The sequence below is a fragment of the Scleropages formosus genome, chromosome 15, assembly GCF_900964775.1.
Source record: "Scleropages formosus chromosome 15, fSclFor1.1, whole genome shotgun sequence".
Lineage (NCBI taxonomy): Eukaryota > Metazoa > Chordata > Actinopteri > Osteoglossiformes > Osteoglossidae > Scleropages > Scleropages formosus.
Genome location: NC_041820.1, coordinates 25725640 through 25744428, shown reverse-complemented (window position 1 = coordinate 25744428; position 18789 = coordinate 25725640). Strand labels below are relative to the sequence as shown.

At 51.4% G+C, this 18789-nt stretch overlaps 1 protein-coding gene across 7 annotated transcripts in view; it reads right to left on the bottom strand.

The window, feature by feature from the left end:
• LOC108941484 (kinectin-like) overlaps positions 1 to 18777 on the bottom strand; it is a 30228-nt gene extending 11451 nt beyond the window's left edge. For 3 of the 7 annotated variants that reach the window (XM_018764176.2, XM_018764179.2, XM_018764180.2), the window contains exons 1-22: positions 18644 to 18776; positions 10047 to 10738; positions 9581 to 9748; positions 9286 to 9435; positions 9078 to 9208; positions 8759 to 8872; positions 6838 to 6969; positions 6589 to 6695; positions 5941 to 6085; positions 5588 to 5684; positions 4906 to 5090; positions 4674 to 4742; positions 4526 to 4563; positions 4275 to 4365; positions 3834 to 3902; positions 3682 to 3719; positions 3319 to 3409; positions 3118 to 3186; positions 2952 to 2989; positions 2601 to 2822; positions 1517 to 1607; positions 90 to 199 (exon numbers count right to left, since the gene is read on the bottom strand). In XM_018764176.2, coding sequence (XP_018619692.2) covers positions 90 to 199; positions 1517 to 1607; positions 2601 to 2822; positions 2952 to 2989; positions 3118 to 3186; positions 3319 to 3409; positions 3682 to 3719; positions 3834 to 3902; positions 4275 to 4365; positions 4526 to 4563; positions 4674 to 4742; positions 4906 to 5090; positions 5588 to 5684; positions 5941 to 6085; positions 6589 to 6695; positions 6838 to 6969; positions 8759 to 8872; positions 9078 to 9208; positions 9286 to 9435; positions 9581 to 9748; positions 10047 to 10737 — 2846 coding nt within the window. In that variant the 5' untranslated portion in view covers position 10738; positions 18644 to 18776. Of the gene's footprint in view, positions 1 to 89; positions 200 to 1516; positions 1608 to 2600; positions 2823 to 2951; positions 2990 to 3117; positions 3187 to 3318; positions 3410 to 3681; positions 3720 to 3833; positions 3903 to 4274; positions 4366 to 4525; positions 4564 to 4673; positions 4743 to 4905; positions 5091 to 5587; positions 5685 to 5940; positions 6086 to 6588; positions 6696 to 6837; positions 6970 to 8758; positions 8873 to 9077; positions 9209 to 9285; positions 9436 to 9580; positions 9749 to 10046; positions 10739 to 18643 lie in introns of all 7 variants that reach the window. The other 4 variants (XM_018764182.2, XM_018764183.2, XM_018764181.2 and 1 more) reach the window with 3 other exon arrangements.
• Between the last annotated feature and the right edge of the window lie 12 nt (positions 18778 to 18789).

The window sequence follows — 18789 nt, the reverse complement described above, 5'->3', positions numbered from 1 at the left end:
AAGTGTAATGCAAATAAATGTATCTGATGGCCATCAGGCCTCAGTCCTTCCCATCACCTACAATGCCTGAGCACTGATTGGTTACTCACAGGGAGCGGAGCTCCTGAAGCTGGGTGCGAGACGCAGCGGTCTCCTCGTTCTCCCGCTGTCTTGCACGCTCCACCTCTGCCCTCAGGTCATCCACCTGCTTCTCCAGCTCCTACAGGAATGGACAGACACCGCAGATGAGATCTGACACAACAGCTGCAAACTAGAGCGCAAAGCCTTCGCTGCGTAGCTGCGGCAGCGCTGCACCGTAATAAATGGCAGGACCCCACAACGTAGGGTCAGCGTGATAAACGGAGCTATGGAAGGTGAACAGGGACATGGTGAGAGATGTTTTATGAAGGCAAAAAAACATAACTGCTCCAGGGAGTCCTCGCCATGTATTAAAAACCTCGCTGTGGTAACAAGAGCAGGTCCACTGCAACAGACTAGAGAGGGAAACTCAGAGAGAAAACCAAACAAACTTCTCAAGACTGCTCAAGAAAAATAAGAACACATGAACACACTTCTTGTCTTTGGGAAAGTTCAAATTACATCTACATTTACTCCTTTATTTGACACTTTTCTCCAAAGTGACTCATAATGGTAGGTTAGTTACCCATGTATACAGCTGGGTATGTTTACTGGAGCAATTCAGAGCAAGTACTCTGCTCAAGAGTATGGCAACAGGAGGTCGGATTTGAACCGCGACCTTCGGATCCAGTGGATACCTTTAAATCTGATTTACAACCGATGTTTTCGCAGATGAGAACATTGAGGCGATTTCAACCCTTTCTGGTCAGCATCCCTGGTGCTGAGCATCATGGGAACGGACACCACATTAGTTCAGACATTCCCTGTGTTGCCATTGCTGTTCAACTAATCTGAACCGTTCACTAGTCTAATCACATTGTTCACTCACTTTGATTTAAATGTAAATTTATGACAAACAGGAATACCCTTATACTGGAAAGGTTCGTCTAATATTTTGTCCTTTCTCTTCACCATAGACACTACATACAGAGAAATACACATACACACACGGACAGCACTATTTTATTACAGTATTTTTAGTTTATTTAGAATTTTTAATGACATTATTTCTGTGTCACCACAGAATAAATATCGTATTTGGGTTTCTGGCTGATTTTTAGGTGCATGTGGGTCCTACATGGGACAAGGTAACATTTACCCACAACGAAGTAATGGTTATTTTGTCATTTCCGCTAACACATTAACAGAGATCCAATGGATTTTCAGGAACGCATTAGGCTCGTAAAGCACGGACTGCTCGAGGAGAGTAGCGACGCAAAGCTTGGGGAAACACGAAAAGTTTGCACAGATTCAGTCTGAGCTGCGGGGCGTGTGCTGCTCGTCAGGTGCTACAGGCTAATCTCCGAAATCTGCCGTTGAAGACTGGGTGGGACGCGGCCAAGCAGCGCGAGTGCGGGACAACGAGCGCTCGCACACGTAAAAGAAAAGCAAGACGAACCTTAAGAGCTTTCTCCTTGCTCAACACCTTGTCCATCTCTGCCTGCAGCTTCTCTTGCACCATTCTCATGCTCTCGTCTTTCTCTTGGACCCTACAGAAAGCAAGGCAGACAACATATCGGTGATTGACAGAGTATTGCACACAATCGCTTGCATGTCTAAGCAGCACACACACGGGGGGGGGGGGGGAATTCAGTGAGAACCACACAGTTGTGATGAGCTATTATTAAGCTTTAGAACTTCCAGTTTACTTCTGAAATGGATGCTGTTCTCAGTCAGTCTGTTCTATATAATATGTAAAGGTATGAGCTGCTAAGTCTAACTGGACTCAAGGCGACCAGCTGCGTGGTTTTCAGTACCAATGCGTTTTTCACGTGCCTTTCGATTGTGAGCATGAGAACACGCAAATCCACACCCCGAACTGGATTTGAATCCATGCCCCAATGCGCACATCAGGCACCGTGAAAGCACCTGCACTGCGTACTTGCGCCCTTAAAGTTTACACTCCTTTACCACGAAAATCATAGAAGCAGCCGCCATGGGTTGAACTTGACTCGATGGCACTGAGCACCTTCCCAGTTTTTTTTAAAAAAAAAATTTGAAAAGCTCAGATTGATGACACTAATCAGCAAGTTTCTGGTGGAATTCATTCAACTTCCTATACCAGTCAAAAGCATCACGAGTAGGTAAAGGTTTGCTGCAACCAGCACATCCAACATGACGTGAAAAAAAACATCAGAACACACTGAAAACCACTGTTAGCACATTTCTAATGACAACTAAAGATCGCTAAAATGACCAATGGACTTTTAAGGGCACTAAGAGCAGTGGGACACCATGGGAAGGGGGGGGTTGAGAAGGACCCATTTCCGTTCACAAAGCTTAACGAGAGGTCACGGAACGACTGAAAGCACGCGGAAAGGAGGAGTACGCTAGCACCTTACAAAGCTCGCTAAGGGGCATGAGTCAAATCACTACGCTATACGACGAGGGTTTGTGCGCAGACCGAGCGTGCGAGCTACCGACCGACAATAGGGCTGGAGAGCCTACAAGAAGCATAGCATCAGCAGACACACAGTAATTACCATAGTGAAGCCATTGGGTCTGTGTCACACTCAGAGTCCCCTCCTGAACTGCCCACTTCCTTAAACGCAGAGGGCTGCCTCTCCCCTGTCCTCAACTTGTACAATAAGTCCAGGTCATCGTCGTCTGTTGACGGATAGGAGTCCTTGCAAGGCTCACTTTCACCCTGGCTCGAGTCCTCTGCTACACGGAGGCCATCAAGAGAGGCGGCCCGCCTGAGGCCCCTGGTGCGATGCCACGCAGACGTTAGCTTCCGGCTACGCTACAAAGGTCAGAGCAATGCTGAACGTGATGCTATGAAGAGACTAAACCGGACTGCTGCCGCCTACTGCGTAACACGTGCTGGTACTTACACTCTCTGCAGCTCCTCCAGCACAGACTCTGACGGCATCTGGGAAACGTAAACAAAACAGGAGCAAGACGTGATGGTGAGAAGATGGCCAGGTGAAGCACGCTATGTTGAAACGCTACAAAAATCATGGGGTCCACTGGCAGGAAGGTAAAGAGCGGATGAGGTACCCGCTGCGACTGCTGCAGCTGCAGAGCCTCCATCCCCCTCTTCAAAGCCTCGTTTTTCTCTCGCAGCGTCTGTTGAGAAAAAACAAAAAGCCATCCATCTGTATGACACAAGAATGAACCGGCACGCCGCGAAGGCCACCACGAGGAAACCGTGGATCCGCTGGGAACCAACCAGCCAAGACGACACCACACCTCGCTCACCTTCAGATCCTCCTCCTTATTGGCTACCTCGATGAGACCTGCCTCCAGCAGCTTCTCTACCGTCTTAATCTTCTCGTCCTTCTCGAGGGCACTGTGGCAGAAACACACACACACGAGATTCCAAGTCACCAGAAAGCACACCAGCACCACAACTGGTGCCACGGCACAAGGAGAGGCGCACGGATGTCTAGGAAGCTGAGATGGAAACAAGCTAGAACCAGAAGGGACATCACTCCGAATGAACTGATTCTGGTGCCTGGTGACGCAGTCGCCTCTATTGTCCAAAGATCTACTGAGCGTGAGCAACCACAACAGGCAGGGCCCACGGTGCGTGCGTGCATGCATGGAGCACCTGATACACACCTTTTCTGTAACTGGTCCAGCACCAGCTGCGAGGAAGCCTGCAAAGGACAGCAGCCATGTGGACAGGGGAAAAGGACACAGATGAGTCACAGCGACTCGTGGTTTGCGGCACAGCGAAAACGGCACAGGTGACGTGAGTGTCGAGCCCTGACCTGCTCCGCCATCTGAGCCTGTGCCTTTTGGAGCTCTGCCTTCAGCATCATGTTCTCAGTGTGCAAGGCCTGCAAGGGGGGGTGGGGGGGATGGAGCCAGTTAGCAAGCAAGGCCAGTATAGTAAAAACACACACACACACACACACACACACACACACACTTCACTATTCACTTTATACAAGCTAGCACTGCACAAAAAGATATTACTTCACATGCTTCAAAATAGAGAAACGAAAGTGCAGACTCAACACAGTCACCGCCATCCGGAACGACTGACATTTAAACTAATTGACACGAGACCCGCCCTTCCTTCCACGTTTACATGCACGTTAGGCGTAGGCCCTCCACGGAACAGACGCGGACATATGAGCAGTGAGAACATGCCCCTTAGAGAACTCACATAGCGCCCCCATTGCGCCCCCTACAGCCAACTGCCACACCTGCATGTCATTCTCCCGACTGGCCCCAGCGCTCCTCTCCGTGTTGAGGGAGTCCTCCAGGCTCTTCCTCTGGTGCTCTTTCTCAGCCAGCCTGGACACAGGACAACACACTGTACAGTCCCACAGAGGGTCACGTTCTCAAACAAACAACCAAGGGGGGGGGGGGGGGGGACGACATCACCACACTGCAGCATTGCAGGAAAAGTTTCTGAACAGCGAGGAAGGTTTTATTCATTGACGGTCTCACTCACAGCTTCTGCAGCTCATCGATGTGAAGGGCAGTGGTGGTCTTCAAGGGAGGAACAGCAGCAGAAAGGAACGGTTAGACCCCACACACAGACACAAGCGAACCAAAACAATCCAAGACTGGAGCTCGCAGGTAAGATAACACTCCCTTACCTGTGCAGCAACCTGGGACTGGAGATTTTCAATCTGGACTTGCAGCGATTTATTCTCAGTCAAAAGGTCCTGGAGAACAGTTCATTTTCAGACAAAAAAAAAAAAAAAAAAAAAAGAGAAAAAAGTTAAAAGCAGTACAGAAAACATTGCCACAAATCAGGTGCTCATAACCGGCTCACGATTCCACAAACGCAAAAGCGATCCAGAGTTTGCAGGGGATACGCACACATACCTGCACCTGCACCTGCAAGGAGTCATCTGGTGGGGGCCGCTGGGAGACCTCCAGCAGCTGCATGACCTTCCGCTCCAGCTCCTCCTTGGTTACCATCATGTCCGTCAGGCTGCTGTGGAGGTTCTGGATCTCCTTGTTCTTGTTGCCCATCTCAGACTCGGCTGCAAGCAGCTTGTTCTGCAACTCTGAGGGTTTGGGGGGGGGGGGGGGTGGGAGGAACCTTGAATGACTTCCCCAGTCTTCCTATTGCACCTCACACTCATGCCAAGTTTTCCTTCCTTCGACACGATCCAGACACACAGCACTTTTTCTCTTTACGTTAATGTTTGTAACAACCCTCGGGTAGCAAAGGCACAAATAAATCACAAATTTCAAGCGGAAAAAGTTGGAAGAACAGCAAGAACAAATATTACCAGGTATAGTTGGTGACATTAATATATTACTTTAGACTTTGAAATGTGCAATTGTAACATATTGCAGTTAAATCAGTTTAAAAGTAAACGCTGACAGCGGAACCTTAACGTTCACTCGAGTGTGCTACGGATAATGATAGTTTGCTGTGGGAGGGTTCAGACAATAAAGCAAAATCAACCTAAAAAGTGGAAGTGAAGCTGCTCCTCACTCGGCAGTGTGTTCTGGTACCCGAGAGGTGGCCTAGTGCTCCGTGTCTCACTCTCCCTACCTTGCTTGTTGGCCTGCAGCTTCTCCCTGTCAGCATTGACGCTGTGCAGGAAGCCCTGCAGCTCCTCCCACCGGCACTTGGCGTCCTGCAGCTGAGCCTGGCCGACACACGGACATCAGGACATCGACAGCCTCCTCAGCGAAGCCTTTTGAAAACAACTCCACACAACAGCTTTGCTACAGAGCAGAGGGAATGCTGGGACTTAACAGGAAAGAAGAGCCCAGCTCTTTTTTCAGCTACAAAAGTCTCGGGCCCTCGTCCGAACCCCCGCTGGGAGCTCGCTTCTCTACGGGCTGCACAGCGAACGACCGGATTGTCCTCCGCCCTTCATCAACTCCCTCCCTTCCCCATACCTCCAGCTGTGAGATGTTCTGCTTGTAATTAACCTCCAGGCTCTTCCTCTGCATGTCTTCCTGCTGCAGTTTGCTGCCGCTTTCGGACAGCTCCTTTATGAGGGCCGCACGCTCGGAACGCAGCTGGTTCAACTCCGATGCCTGCCTGCACAAGAACCAGGACGGCCGCATCGTCAGCGCAGAAGCAATCTCAGAACACCGTACGAGAGCGGAGCCCTGACATCGCTCCCTCAGCCCTTCCAAGAGGGCTCCGCTAACACAGGAACTTCCGCTCTTCTCCCGAGAACCGCACTTGATTTACAACATGGTCCACTGCCGACACAACGTGCGGCACGGAAAAAGAATAAAAAAACCCAGCACTCGCAGGCAGACCAAGAAACTCTTAACACACCTGGGAAGGCTATAATTTGACCTGAAGTCAAACACACCACTGTCACCACAACCTCCGCCCCATTTGCATTTAGCAAAACAGCACAAAAGTGGAGTGTATCTGCTAAGGATGTTATTTCCCCACAAAAAGGCGACATCAGCTGAACACGGTCACACTATTAAGCTGAACACACTATTGTTAAGATTACATCACGAAAGGTTCGTTATACCTGGCATGCGACCTGAAGGGGATGCCTCCAGGGGTAGATTGACACTCACTTGCTCTCCATCTGATTGGTGGCAGTGCTGACAGCGTCCCGCAGGATCTTGTTCTCTTGCTGCAGACGGCTGATCTGGCCCTCCAGCTGCTCTCTTGCCTGTTGGAACTGAGCAGACAGCGAGGAGCGGTAAGCAGGCTGCACACTGACACGCGGGACAACCGCCCCAACCAAAAGAACTGACAACCACAAGCACACTCACTCAGTGTTGCAACAGGGCTCTCGAGCGTGACCCGCACGCGACTCTCACCTTCATCTGCACTTCCTGGTAGCTGTTCTGGGCCTTGGCCTGCATGACGCTAAGCTGCTCCTCCATGGCCCCACGCTGGTCGCGCAGGAGGGCCTCCACACGACCCGTCTTCTGCTTCTCCATCTGCAGCTCCTGTAGCAGAAGGGCTTTCATTCAGCTGACATGACACTGGAATGTTGGAGGAAGATCAACAGCTGAACAAGTAATGGGACTGTTGGAGGGGGGAGGAAAAAAAAAAAAATTTTAAAAATTGTCTCGCGTAAAGAAGAAGTTGACAAGAATACTTCAATACAAATATTAATTGTTCTCTGTAGGAAGCAGGAGTATAAGACTTTTTTGATGCCAGTTTCCCTTCCATACACTTCCTCAGGTAGAACGACGGCTCAAGTGCCTTCCTGTCCAAACAACCCTCGGCGCCTTGCAACTTGGAAAAGGGATCAAGGAAACTGATTGTCTCAGTCAATTTATTTTCATATTTTTTAAATTTTGTTAAACCTCTGGAACCGTGCCTGCTCTTACTACAGCGGAAGCAGCACTTTTTTTTTTTATTTTTGCTTTTTCCTTAGCGTTAAGTTTTCCTTGTTGTAATGCTGTCTGAATTTTTGTGCCTTTTGCCATACAATCACGGGCACATCTACGCTGGTCTTTAGTCTTGTTCACAGTGGACGTGAAATGGCTTCAGAGCTCGTTTGCAGTTTTGCTGTTGCGTTGCTGGACGCTTTATCCCATGGAGGGCCGCGGATGTTACAGCGACGACAGGTTTTTGTGCATGTAGGGGATCTGCTGCTGGCCCCGCGGTGGCTGCCTGCGTTTGCCCAGCTGAGGTCTGCTGTTTGGGATGGGCGTTGGCTTGGACGCCAGGGCAGCCGAAGAGGAGCCGTGCACGTGGAAAGATCAGCACCCGTGCAGCGTGAGAAGAGGCGGACCGTTACGTCACCCAACTGCTTTGGTTCAAGTGTCAGCTCTGCTTTTTGTTTATTTGCATTTCAACGTGTATCCGTGCGCTCTTGTACTTGTCTGGCTGCGATATACCTTGTTCCAACGTCTCAGGCCACTGCTTTGTTACGTTGCCGTTCGGTGCAATTTCCTGCACAATCAATCAAGTTGTCATCCATCCATCCATCCATTCGGAGTGCTAAGAGAGTCCCTGGCCCTCTGCTTACAAGTCCTCACAACCCTGGAGTGAATTAGTGTGGCCCCCTGCACCGTTGTTCATTACAGAAATGTGAATACAGGCGAGACAAGGCCACAGATGGACAGGTTTCTCTGCCCCGAGAGGGAAACGGGAGGCGAGTAATGGTGATGCTCGACGGTTTTACTACACTCATTCATCTTACTGAAGCCATGCAAGGATCTTGTCACATTTCTTTAGTTTGGTTCCTACCCAGGACCTGGATTCTCTTAGTGAATCACCACCCCTCTTCAGCAAGCTCCTGGTTTCATGCAGCTATCTGAAAGCCTTTACCCTCTCCAAGTGCTCACTCTCCTGGTGCACTCTTACGTGGAGGGATTTCTCTTCAGTAAATAGCCTGACTCAGCCACCCTCCTATGCCCAAGCTGCATCCTCTTGCTACGAGTGGGTAGGCTGTACCTTCCACAGCCCCAAAGGGACAGACCGCCTGGCACTAATGATGTGCAGTGCTGGTGAGCGGTTCAGACAAGACAGACACAGCTTCTGTTCATAACAGGAAATAAATCACAGACCACACCAAAAGGAGAGGGCGAAAAGCCAACGGGAATCTACCAGTTTATATCCGTGCATGTTGTGTTGCAGGAGTAACATGGATTTCAAAGGACTTCCATCAGCAGAACTTCTCATTGACAAGGTCTCCTTCGCAGTTTGAAGGCCTGCCTGGATCCGTCTTGCATTTGGCCCTCTGGAGCCCAGTGGGGCACCTGAGCTCAGAGAGTGGCATGTTACCTGGCTCAGCTGCTTGACCTTTTCCTTGGCGATGGAAGCCTCTTCCTGCAGGGTGGTGAGGAGTCTTTCCCTCTCCTGGATCTGCTGGGCAGATGGCTCTGCCTTTGCAGCAGACTAGGAAGTAGAAGGAATGGAGAGAGAGTTTACAATTCCAAAGACTGGAGCAATTTACAATTCGGATTTTGAATTAATTCATAAAACAACAGGTGTACTTCACACTGGATGCAACCTTCTCAAACATAGTTACCCAGCTTTGAATGAATGCAATGCAGTGTGTCAGAGTACTCCTGGGCAAGAAGACCCACTACAACGTGCTCACCCTGTGCCAGGCGTCCAAGGCCGAGGGGCTCTTCTCCCTCAGCACGGCTGCCACGCTCACTGCCTCTTCCTCTGACAGTGCCAGGCTGCGCAGGCCCGCCAGGAAATCCTTCAGCTTCACCTCCGAATGCTCTGCATAAAGAGGAGACCTTGAAACAGCTCCCCCACCACAGGTGCGAAGCTCGTCTGCAACGTGCCCGTTCTCGTACCCTTGTCCGTCTCGTTCTTCTGCTTTTTGGCGTTGACCTTGACAGGGGCATCCTGATGGTGGCCCTTCTGGGCACTGGAGGGTGCCGGGGAGTCGCTGTCTGTTAAAGGGATGTACAGGGAGGCCTGGACAGGTGGCTCGTTGACCAAGACTGGAATCAGGTCACACAGTCAAATACTTAGTCATATCCACAAAGGGAAGGGCATATTGTAGTGCGCGCACACACACACGAACCCCTCCACCTCTCCACGTTTAGAAAACGGACAGAATTGAGCAGCTGGGTGCAAAAGCCATACCGGGCTCTGTCTTCTGCTTCTTTGCAGAGTTCTTCTTCTTGCTGCTGGTGGTACTGGTTGTGGGGACAGAAGTGCCGTCCTGCACTTTGGCGTCCACAGCTACAGGAATCTCCTTCCTCGATTGGACAGCAGCCTGCTCCACCTTGGTCTCCAACTGAAGCTCATCCGCTACAGAAGAAAAACATATTTCATGTACAAATTTGGCTTTTGCTTCACCATACAGCCGGTCCAGCGCATCAAAGACCTACGGAAGGTGGCCACTTTGTAAGCAGTGACCAGACTGTACCGTTCTTTACAAACAAGGCTGTTAATGACTGCTGAGGGAAGAATCTGCCCCTAAACTGGTACGTTTGTCACAAGTGCAATTGATCTGGTGTGATTTACAAGCCTGGACTGGCTGCCATAGACACTAATGAGGCTGATTTATACAGCACAAGCAGGCGATGCCCCAGGGGCCATTGCTAACCCTGTTTCTCCTTGGCCAGCTCACTGGCCTCGCTCTTCTGCTTCTTCTGTGAGCCCTTCTTCTTCCCACTGGGCTCAACTGAAGGGGGGCTCGGCTGCTTGGTGACGGGGAGGACTGGCTCGTTCTTGCGTGGGGTGGGCTTAGAGCCGTTCACCTCACGGATAGGAGTCGGTTCCTCAGGCGCATGTGTAGGGGTGGGGATGGAAGTTGGGGCAGAGGTGGGGGCAGGCCCTGGGGTAACCCGGGGAGCAGTGACTTGCTGCTGCTGCTGCTTCTTCTCCTTCTTCTTCCTCTCCCGCACGGCAGAGGGCGGCTCCACGGGGGTTGGCGCAGGCAGGATCGGCGCAGGCGGGGTCGGCAGCGGCTGCTCCTCCTCCGGGGTTGGGTTCACCACTGCATCTGTCAGGTCAAAGTCCCTTGGGTCCTCCTCTGACTCACCACCCCCGCCTCCTCCGCTGCCCCCACCACCGCTGCTGCCGCTGCTCTCCTTCTTCTTGCTCTTCTTCTTGTCGCCCTTCTTACGGGCATCAGGCTTGCTGGGCGGGAGCTTGAGCTCACGCTTCTGTCGTGCCAGCACCTCATCGTAGGAGGTCTCTTTCATGAAGAGCCAGAAGAAGAGGAACATGAGAGCAATCACCAGGGTGGGGGCCAGGATGAGCAGGTACTGAGCGTCGTAAAGCTCCATTGCCATTCTGACGGAGAGAGAGAGAGAAAGTAAACAGGTGATAACTACCGACAGCAAAGCCTGCTCCACTTGGTCCGGTCACTCACCGCCCAAGAAAGTGCTCATCCTCTAGGTCCGAAAGGGGTTTTAACCACCAACACAACAATACAGTCCCTTAACATCTATAACAAACCAGCCGAGAACATTTTTGAATACGAGAAGACATTATTATACATACGCTACACATTGTGGCATCTTCTGCAGTCATTATTTTGATACAAACCAAGGTAAATACACGAGCACCTGGAGAACAGGACCTTCAGCTTTCTGTACGTAGTGTATAAAAAAAGCACTGCAACTAAATCATTTTTAAACAAGACTGCAGGCAGTAACTGCAAACACCAGGCAGACCACAGATCAATCTATTCAAATATTGCTCAAAACACACTTCTCCACACACCAAGTCCCCCCCCATTTCCTTCAACTGAAGGATACCATTCTAACACTTACGCACCTTGCAATACGATACGTGCCAAAACTTTCAGAAGAGGCAAAAGATCATTAAACGCACTCGAGCGAACTGCTGATGCCAATGAGTACTGAACAGGCAAAAGTCGACAAGCACCGGATCATTTATTAGAGAGACAGGGCTGGGAACAAACGCTGCGCTGCTTCTCTCTCTCGGCTCGACGGAGAGGCAATATGGGTGCCTGTAGCTCTGCCCGGCCTGCCTCCTCTGTCGTGCACTGCAATCGCCCCGTTCTCAACCGTCTTAACAGCGAGTACAACACGCAGGAAAGCGAAAGTCAGTACCCTAGCACCAGTCCTACAACGCAGCACATCGCTGACCACACCTGGGAGGGAACACCACGCAGTGCAAGTCCCCATGGATATTTAGAAAGTCCTCAGCCCCTACCATACAGCTCAAGTTTTTCGCACTCCAGACGATAGGTACTCAGACTACAAATTAATCCGATGAGGACGTAAGGAAAACACAATCTGGGTCAGTGGTAACGGATCAGAGCAGGTGTGTGTTTTAGGAAGCTGAGCAGGTGCCCAAGACAGAGACGGGTAAACCCCAAAAGAGGGGAACCCCTGTCGCTCCCATCAAAGCTACCGAGACATGCGGCCTGCAACCACGTGCGAAGCAGATGATGATGCGGCGCAGTCTCCTGGCAACTGCCGGGGAAGAGGGTCCGAGCAGTTCGATGCCAAGGGTCACGGAGCACATGCTTTTGCTACCCAGGCAGCGATGAAAACCCTCCCATTATTCGAAAATTCCAAGCAACATAAGAGCACAGGGGACGCTTTTTGAGTCGCATGTTCAAAAATCACAAATGTGCCCCACTATGTGTAGAAACCTAAATAGGACTCTTTTTTTTGCATCGCAGTTTTTATGTTGAAACCACGCTCTCGCTCTGTTCAAAGTCTGTCTGGTCTTGTCCTTCTTCAGCCTGCGGCAAAAAAGGAGGAGCTGGTTTAATGAGCCACATATCAATCTGTAACCAGGGTAGTTGAGAACACATTAACAGGTGTCTCGAGGAATACAGCACATATTACCAAGTGTAATCCAATAACGAAAGCTCCTGCTCTCTCCACATTGAAAAAGCTATATCATACGCTTGTTTGTTTTGTTGACTTCTATTACACGCTAGCCTGCACCGGCAACACGGCTAGCTTATCTTTAAAAAGCGAAGATGGACAAATCAAAGGTTGAATATAAAAATGTTTGACAACAAAAAGTCCTGTTGTCAACATGTCAACCAAGAATGACATGGGAAGGAAAAAAAAAAAAAAAAGTTCTGCTAAAGTGAAGTGCGGCACACTTGGACAGTAGAGGGTGGCTGTGGGAGGAAGGGAGCACAATGGTCATACAGGCAGACACCGGGCGACAGGCAGGAGGCCCAGCACGGTTCGAGAACACAGACACTTTGGGGCGACGATGCGCCCTCTTCAGCTCCCCCGCCCCGCCTCTCTGTGCGCTTCACTGCTCTGATCCAATTAGACTATGTGCTGAACACAGTAATCTGGGCTCGCCAGCTGCCCTGCAGCCAAATACCTTCCATTCCTCTCAGGACGTGCCGCTGCACAGCAGCACGAGTTGGCCAGGCCACAGGGCAGTGCACGTCTGCACGGGGGTGGTCCCTTTCCCCCGCACGTGGAGTAACATTAGCAACCCACGGGTCTTTAATGGGATTTTAGTGCGGCGATCCAAGGTAGCTGCCCACTTGTGTGGCCGTGTCTCGTCGCTGCTTCTCCATCCCGAAAGGGTGGCGTTCGAGACAAAGTAAACCCAGCGGGGAGCTTTCGCAAGGGGCACAAACACTCAAGGTAAAATGTCACCCACTCTCCGACTGCACTTCTGCACTGAACTCCACAGAGCCAGAAACCCAGAGAGGGGGGCTCCTCCTGCACGAGGCCGAGCACAGCGGCACAGACGCCGAAAGCCCCAAGCCTGTGCCATGACCTCATCCTAGAGTCCCCGTTACCTGCTGTGATGGAAAAACCATGCAAAGGAAATCGAAATCAGACTTGTTCCACCTTAGGTTCTGACCGTTGCAGTTGGACCGAGTGACAAGGCACCTGGGAACGACAGGTGGTGTGTGGGTAGCACATGGGCAATCTGTGTCGCTCTTGAAACTACTAAGAGGTAGATGAACTTAAATCACTGCAATACACAGTAGACTAGTGACTGAAGTCCCCTCGGTAGCCGGAGGGTGGTGCAGCGGATAAGAGCTGCTACCTTATCCTTGAAAGACCCAGGTCTGAACCCCACTTCCTGCCTTGGTACCCTTAAATAAGGAACTTACCCTGAAATAATAACAGCTAGAACTACCCTGCAGTATAAATGGGTGAATCGCAGTAACCAGCTTTAGAGGAAAGCATCAGCTAAATGAAGAAATATCTAAATAAGCAGTGTGTGTATGTGTCAGTAAATAAGTGTGTGTGATTTCTCGGCAACGGACTGGCACTCCACGCAGGATGTACCCAGACTGATGCCCTACACTTCTCTCAATAGACTCTGTACCACCGTGACCATGTGTTGGACAAGTGGTTATTGACAATCAATAAATGACAATGTAGAGTAAATACAACCAATGAACCCAGACGGGAAACGCAGTGAAAACGGGCTTGCCTTCCACTGCTCCTCACACAAAAACAGCGATGACAGATAGTAAATTATACGTAGTCACCTTCACATTGTTAGTGCTGAGCCCACTATCGCAACCCACAGCACAAGCAGAGTGTCGAACAGGAGGCTTTAATCATATCCACGTCACTGTGTTTCTAGGATATTCTACAGTGAGAGGCAGGGGAATGCAGCAATGTCCTTTTGGGTCTATAAGAGTTTCTTCTGTGTCTGCACCGCTGCTACTGATGAAACCTTGTTCTGGCTCCGGTGGCCCATGAAAGTGCCCTTCCTGCCCCAGGCCCACTTTACACGACCGGGATTAAACAGATTACACCGATAATGCATTTGAGAATAGCCTTCCGGTGCAGCTCCTCTCAATGCAGGATGGGTTTCAAGTCGCTCGCCGCTTTGCCACTTCGCCACGTCACTTCCCCATTACTTTGGGTCCGACACACTGCTGCGGAAGCAAAGTCACGCAAAAAGAGTGCGGAGCTACGTGCCTCAGTTAGCAGAACTGAATCTTAGGGAACGTTCAAGGCGTCTGCGCTCTCGGGAGACACCTCACCCTTTGTCGCAAATACTGGCTCATTGTACGGCGCTTCCCCTCCGTACGCGGCGTGAGCGAACACTGCGCCCATTGTTTGTTCAGCTACCGCGGGCCTTGCACAAATGCCTTGAACCTTGAGCACCGCACGTCCTCTTTCCAGTTGCGCAGGGCGTGTACTTCGCTTAAACGCCTTCGATACACTTGCGTCCAAACGCGGAGGAACGTAAGCAGCTCCGACAGTGATTTGGATGTAAAATACACTGCTTTACTTGAGTTGCAATGTGAATGGGTGTCAATATGGTGATCGGCATGGTCTGATCTTACAAAAAAAACGTTCTGTACGAGGAGGTGAGTATGAAGCAATGATACACTCTAAGGACATCCACCTTCTAGGCTCTTACACAAACAGGATGTGCAGGAGGTCCACCCCGGGGCTACTGGAGTTGCTGCAGAAATGACTCTGCATACAAAGTGCTCTTGGGCCACTGGGTCCATGGAATCTGGCTGGTGCTCCACTCGGCTCCTGGCAAAGCCCTCCACAGAACTGAACGAGTCCAAACAGAGTGGGAACAAGTAGCGTCTACTACGAGCGTCACCTTTTCTGGCAAAAACAGGCAGGGCGAAGCAGACCCAAATAAAGGGAATCTACACACAAAGACAGCAAACACTGGGGACTCTGAGCTGCAACTGACCTCCGGTTCGGAGGCAGTGTCAAAGTGACCTGCAGATTCAGATAACGGGAGAGAGGAATGTCCACAGTGACATGCGCAGAAGTAGGAGAGGGCGACGACAACATCCGAACTTGGCAGCCTTGCAACCGTCTATCACTCAAGCCCCGCGGGCCTGCCCGAACGTCAGCACCTCCGCCACCGGAAAAACTGCACCACATGCGGAACACCTCCGTGGCCGAGGTGGAAATCATCACTGCCACAGTGACGATCCAACTCTACCCTCAATCGATTTCGAATGCATCCACTGCTTCCGATGAGTCAGTCAATCGCTTGCTCGCTCACCATCAACGGCAACTTGTCCTAAGAAGGGTCGCAGCGGTCTGGAGTCTACTGCTGAAGCATAGGGCATAGCTAGACAGGACAAACCCTCAACAAAACACCAGTTCATCACAGGACAGGCAATTCGGATTCTCCAACCCACCTGAAACATGCAGATGACGCCAGAGCACTGAGAAATCCCACACAAACTCCAGACTACTCTGGGATGGGACCTAAACCCAGCTGCATATTCCACCCCTATTCAGGACATCCTTTGCATGGGTGATGTATGTTCTAGATTAGTCACAGACAGGCATTAAAGACAGTACTGCAGTCCTGTTGATGCACAGAGCTCAGAATTGGCACAGTGGCGCTGCAGATGTGGTCACTGTGACACAAATGTGGCGAAGGCACAGGTAGGGATCATCTCCCTGAGGTAGCACAGCGGAGGCGGTCACGTACCAAGCCTGATGAGGTGTTTTGATTTGTGGTTAAAGCACATCTACGAATGTGACAACCAGACCCGTGCCCAAACGACATTTCCCAAAAAAGGCTAAATTTACTGGGATGCTTGGCAATTAAACATAAGAAACAATGTGACAAGGCATGTAAAAAAAGTGTCTTACCGGAAACCGTACGTGTTTTTGCCTAACAACGTACTAAACGGGCAAAGGGGAAGGAAACACGTTTATGAGCTCATCCATTATATCGGTGGCTGTCCACGCCACCCCCAAATGCAACTGAACGCTGTACCATCCCCAGGGAATCCAATTATGCCCTTGCTGAGGTCTGAAGCTGATAAATGAAGTATTACTGCAAAGCAAATGACCACAGCACTGTCACAACACACCTGCAACGGCAGGGGGGGGGGGGGGTTGAAGTTAAACATTCATGCATAAGCAAAATAGCCATCATCCAGCTTAACGATAACAGGAACAGCTGCTGGCACCAAGCTAGCTCTACTAATGTTTTAGACTTTACTCTCAAATAAGATAATAGCGCATTTACAGCTTCGAAGGAAAGGCTGGAGGGCCACTCCCAGTGACAAAACCGGCAGCGCGTTCGCGCCGAACGCGCCGCTCCTTTTCCTGCTCCTCACGACGAAGGACATCGTAAGGTGCAAAAACTTCACGGCGCAAGTGAGGAGCTCCTCAATTTACAACAGAAACGCTGCGAGTGGACCTGGCTCCAAACACACATACACGTGTGGGCGTGTGTGTGTGGCCAGCCAGTATCGGAGAGCCCTCCCTCAGAGAGGAAAAAGCAGGCCGGTGCTCGTGGATGAGCAGAGGAGGAGGTAGCTGGTCCTACGGAAAGAGTCGTCTCACACACGCTTCCCCCACACTGCTTGGAAACCTGGGAAACACACGGCCACAAGAGCGAGACAGGATCTCCAAGAAAGAGATGGTCGGTCTGTTTTGCAAGAAGGAAAGGCTTTTGTAAATGTGTAACACGCACCGAAAACACCTCCGCTGAGAAACATCTTCAGCAGTGCATTTTAAAAAAAAAAAAAAAAAAAACCCCCCAAACAGCCGGTCATCGCAGGAAGGACCGCAACAAGGCCGCAATGACACCAAAGTACTTCTTTACACTTAAAGGGGATTAAAGCCACTTAAGTACGTGAAGTGCGAGCTGAAGGACAAGCAGGGCCAACAAATTCCACAGTGGGGAAAAACAAAGTTCTCCCTACAAGACTCATGGGCCATACCGGTACGTGTCGTCAAAAATGAACAGCAGGAACATATACAACACCCGAAACACGAAGGCTTCGGATGCAACACACAGGCTGAATGTCATCGCTAGCTTTGCTGCGAAGAAGCCTTAAAAGCCCTCAAACCTGGACCGTATATAAGCATAGCCTCCACGAAGCGATCCAGCTTGTCGTGCGAAGTAGCTGCATGGTCTGCGCCTTTCCATCCACCCACCTACACACACACACACACACGTTCGCGCACACTTCCCCCCACCACCCTTACATTCCCCTCCAGAAGGCTCGGAAGTCGCAGCAAGTGGAACGAAGAGCACGTTATTAATAGCATCCTAATCACTGGCAACAGGATCCCGATGCCACTGGTGTGGCCGGGAGGAGAAACACAGATGTGACAGCCTTACTGGAACACACTGGTCCTCTCCGGCTCCAGCACAGCACATGCGAAAGGTGACCACCTGCCTTGAAGAGATTTTATTCTCCATCTAGCTTCCGAACTGCGAAGTTATCAAAAGAAAATCAGATGTGATCATCACGATGAATGTTCCAGCACGATAACACTCAAAAAGTAACCAGACCTGCTCCACTCACAGACTGGGCGGAACCTGAATTTACGCTCCAATAACAACGTCTTTATAGAGCCCCTTTAAAAGTGCACCACTTGTGCATTATTGTCCCGATCCTTCCTGATGCGGGTGCGAGGCCGGGTGTCCGTTCTCCGCGTCACACACGACGCGCACCGCATCTTCCGGGGCCTCGGCGCACATTTGCCGAGAGCCCCTCCGAGGCCCCGCCCACGCGGTAGCCCCGCCCACACAAGGCCGCGTAACCGAGCCTGAGCGTCGAGGCACGAGGGCTGGTCTCGCGCCGCCGCATGTTTTACATGCCATTCACGCCGAACGCGGTTCTCGACGTCGGTGTGACACCCATTACTCACGAGTCGGTGCTGCCGCAGCCAGCTCCTCCGTCTGTTGTTCGTGTGTGACATTACGCGGATTTTAACGCAGGAATGAGCATCAACAGAACAGAACATGGCCGCAGACGCCGGAGAGCTACCGGCCGCGACCAGCCAGCCGCACTCCGCCGGCCTGTCGCTGTTCGCTGCCGGTAAAAGACACGGAGAGCCGCGCGGTCCGCTTCCGCAAGTGGGCCATGGGTAATAAGCAGGTCAGGTCGCGGCAACAGAACCGAGGGCAGCCATTCGTATGAACGTGAACGACCCGACCGTGGTGGTGTACTGAGACTGAAGGCAAGCGACGCAGGAGGAGCCGTAACTAAGCACTGATTCCCCAGTTCAGGGGCTGCGGGGCCGAAGAGGCGCAAGCCGGGACGTAGTACGTGAGGAACACACGCACGGGACGAGGGCAGGACAGCCGTGCCGCGACATTCACACACACAGGCCTCAGCCCCGGCGCCGGGCCCCCGCCCGCCCGCCCCACGTCAAATCTCAGAGAGCCTGAGAAACTGAGAGTCTGCGCTTCTCCGCGGACTTAGCCGTACACGTCGTCCCGTTTCCCTCACGACTCACGAGGGGCTAAAACACTCACTTAACGTACCTGAAAGTGTGTCCGTTACCGCCGACAGGCAGAGGCACAGCGATGTCGGCCCGCTGCGTCCGTGTGACTGCGCGTCCCCGCGAGCTGCTCTCGCCCGATTCTGCGCCGCTCTGCCTTGTTTCGATCTCGCGGGGGCGGGTCAGTGC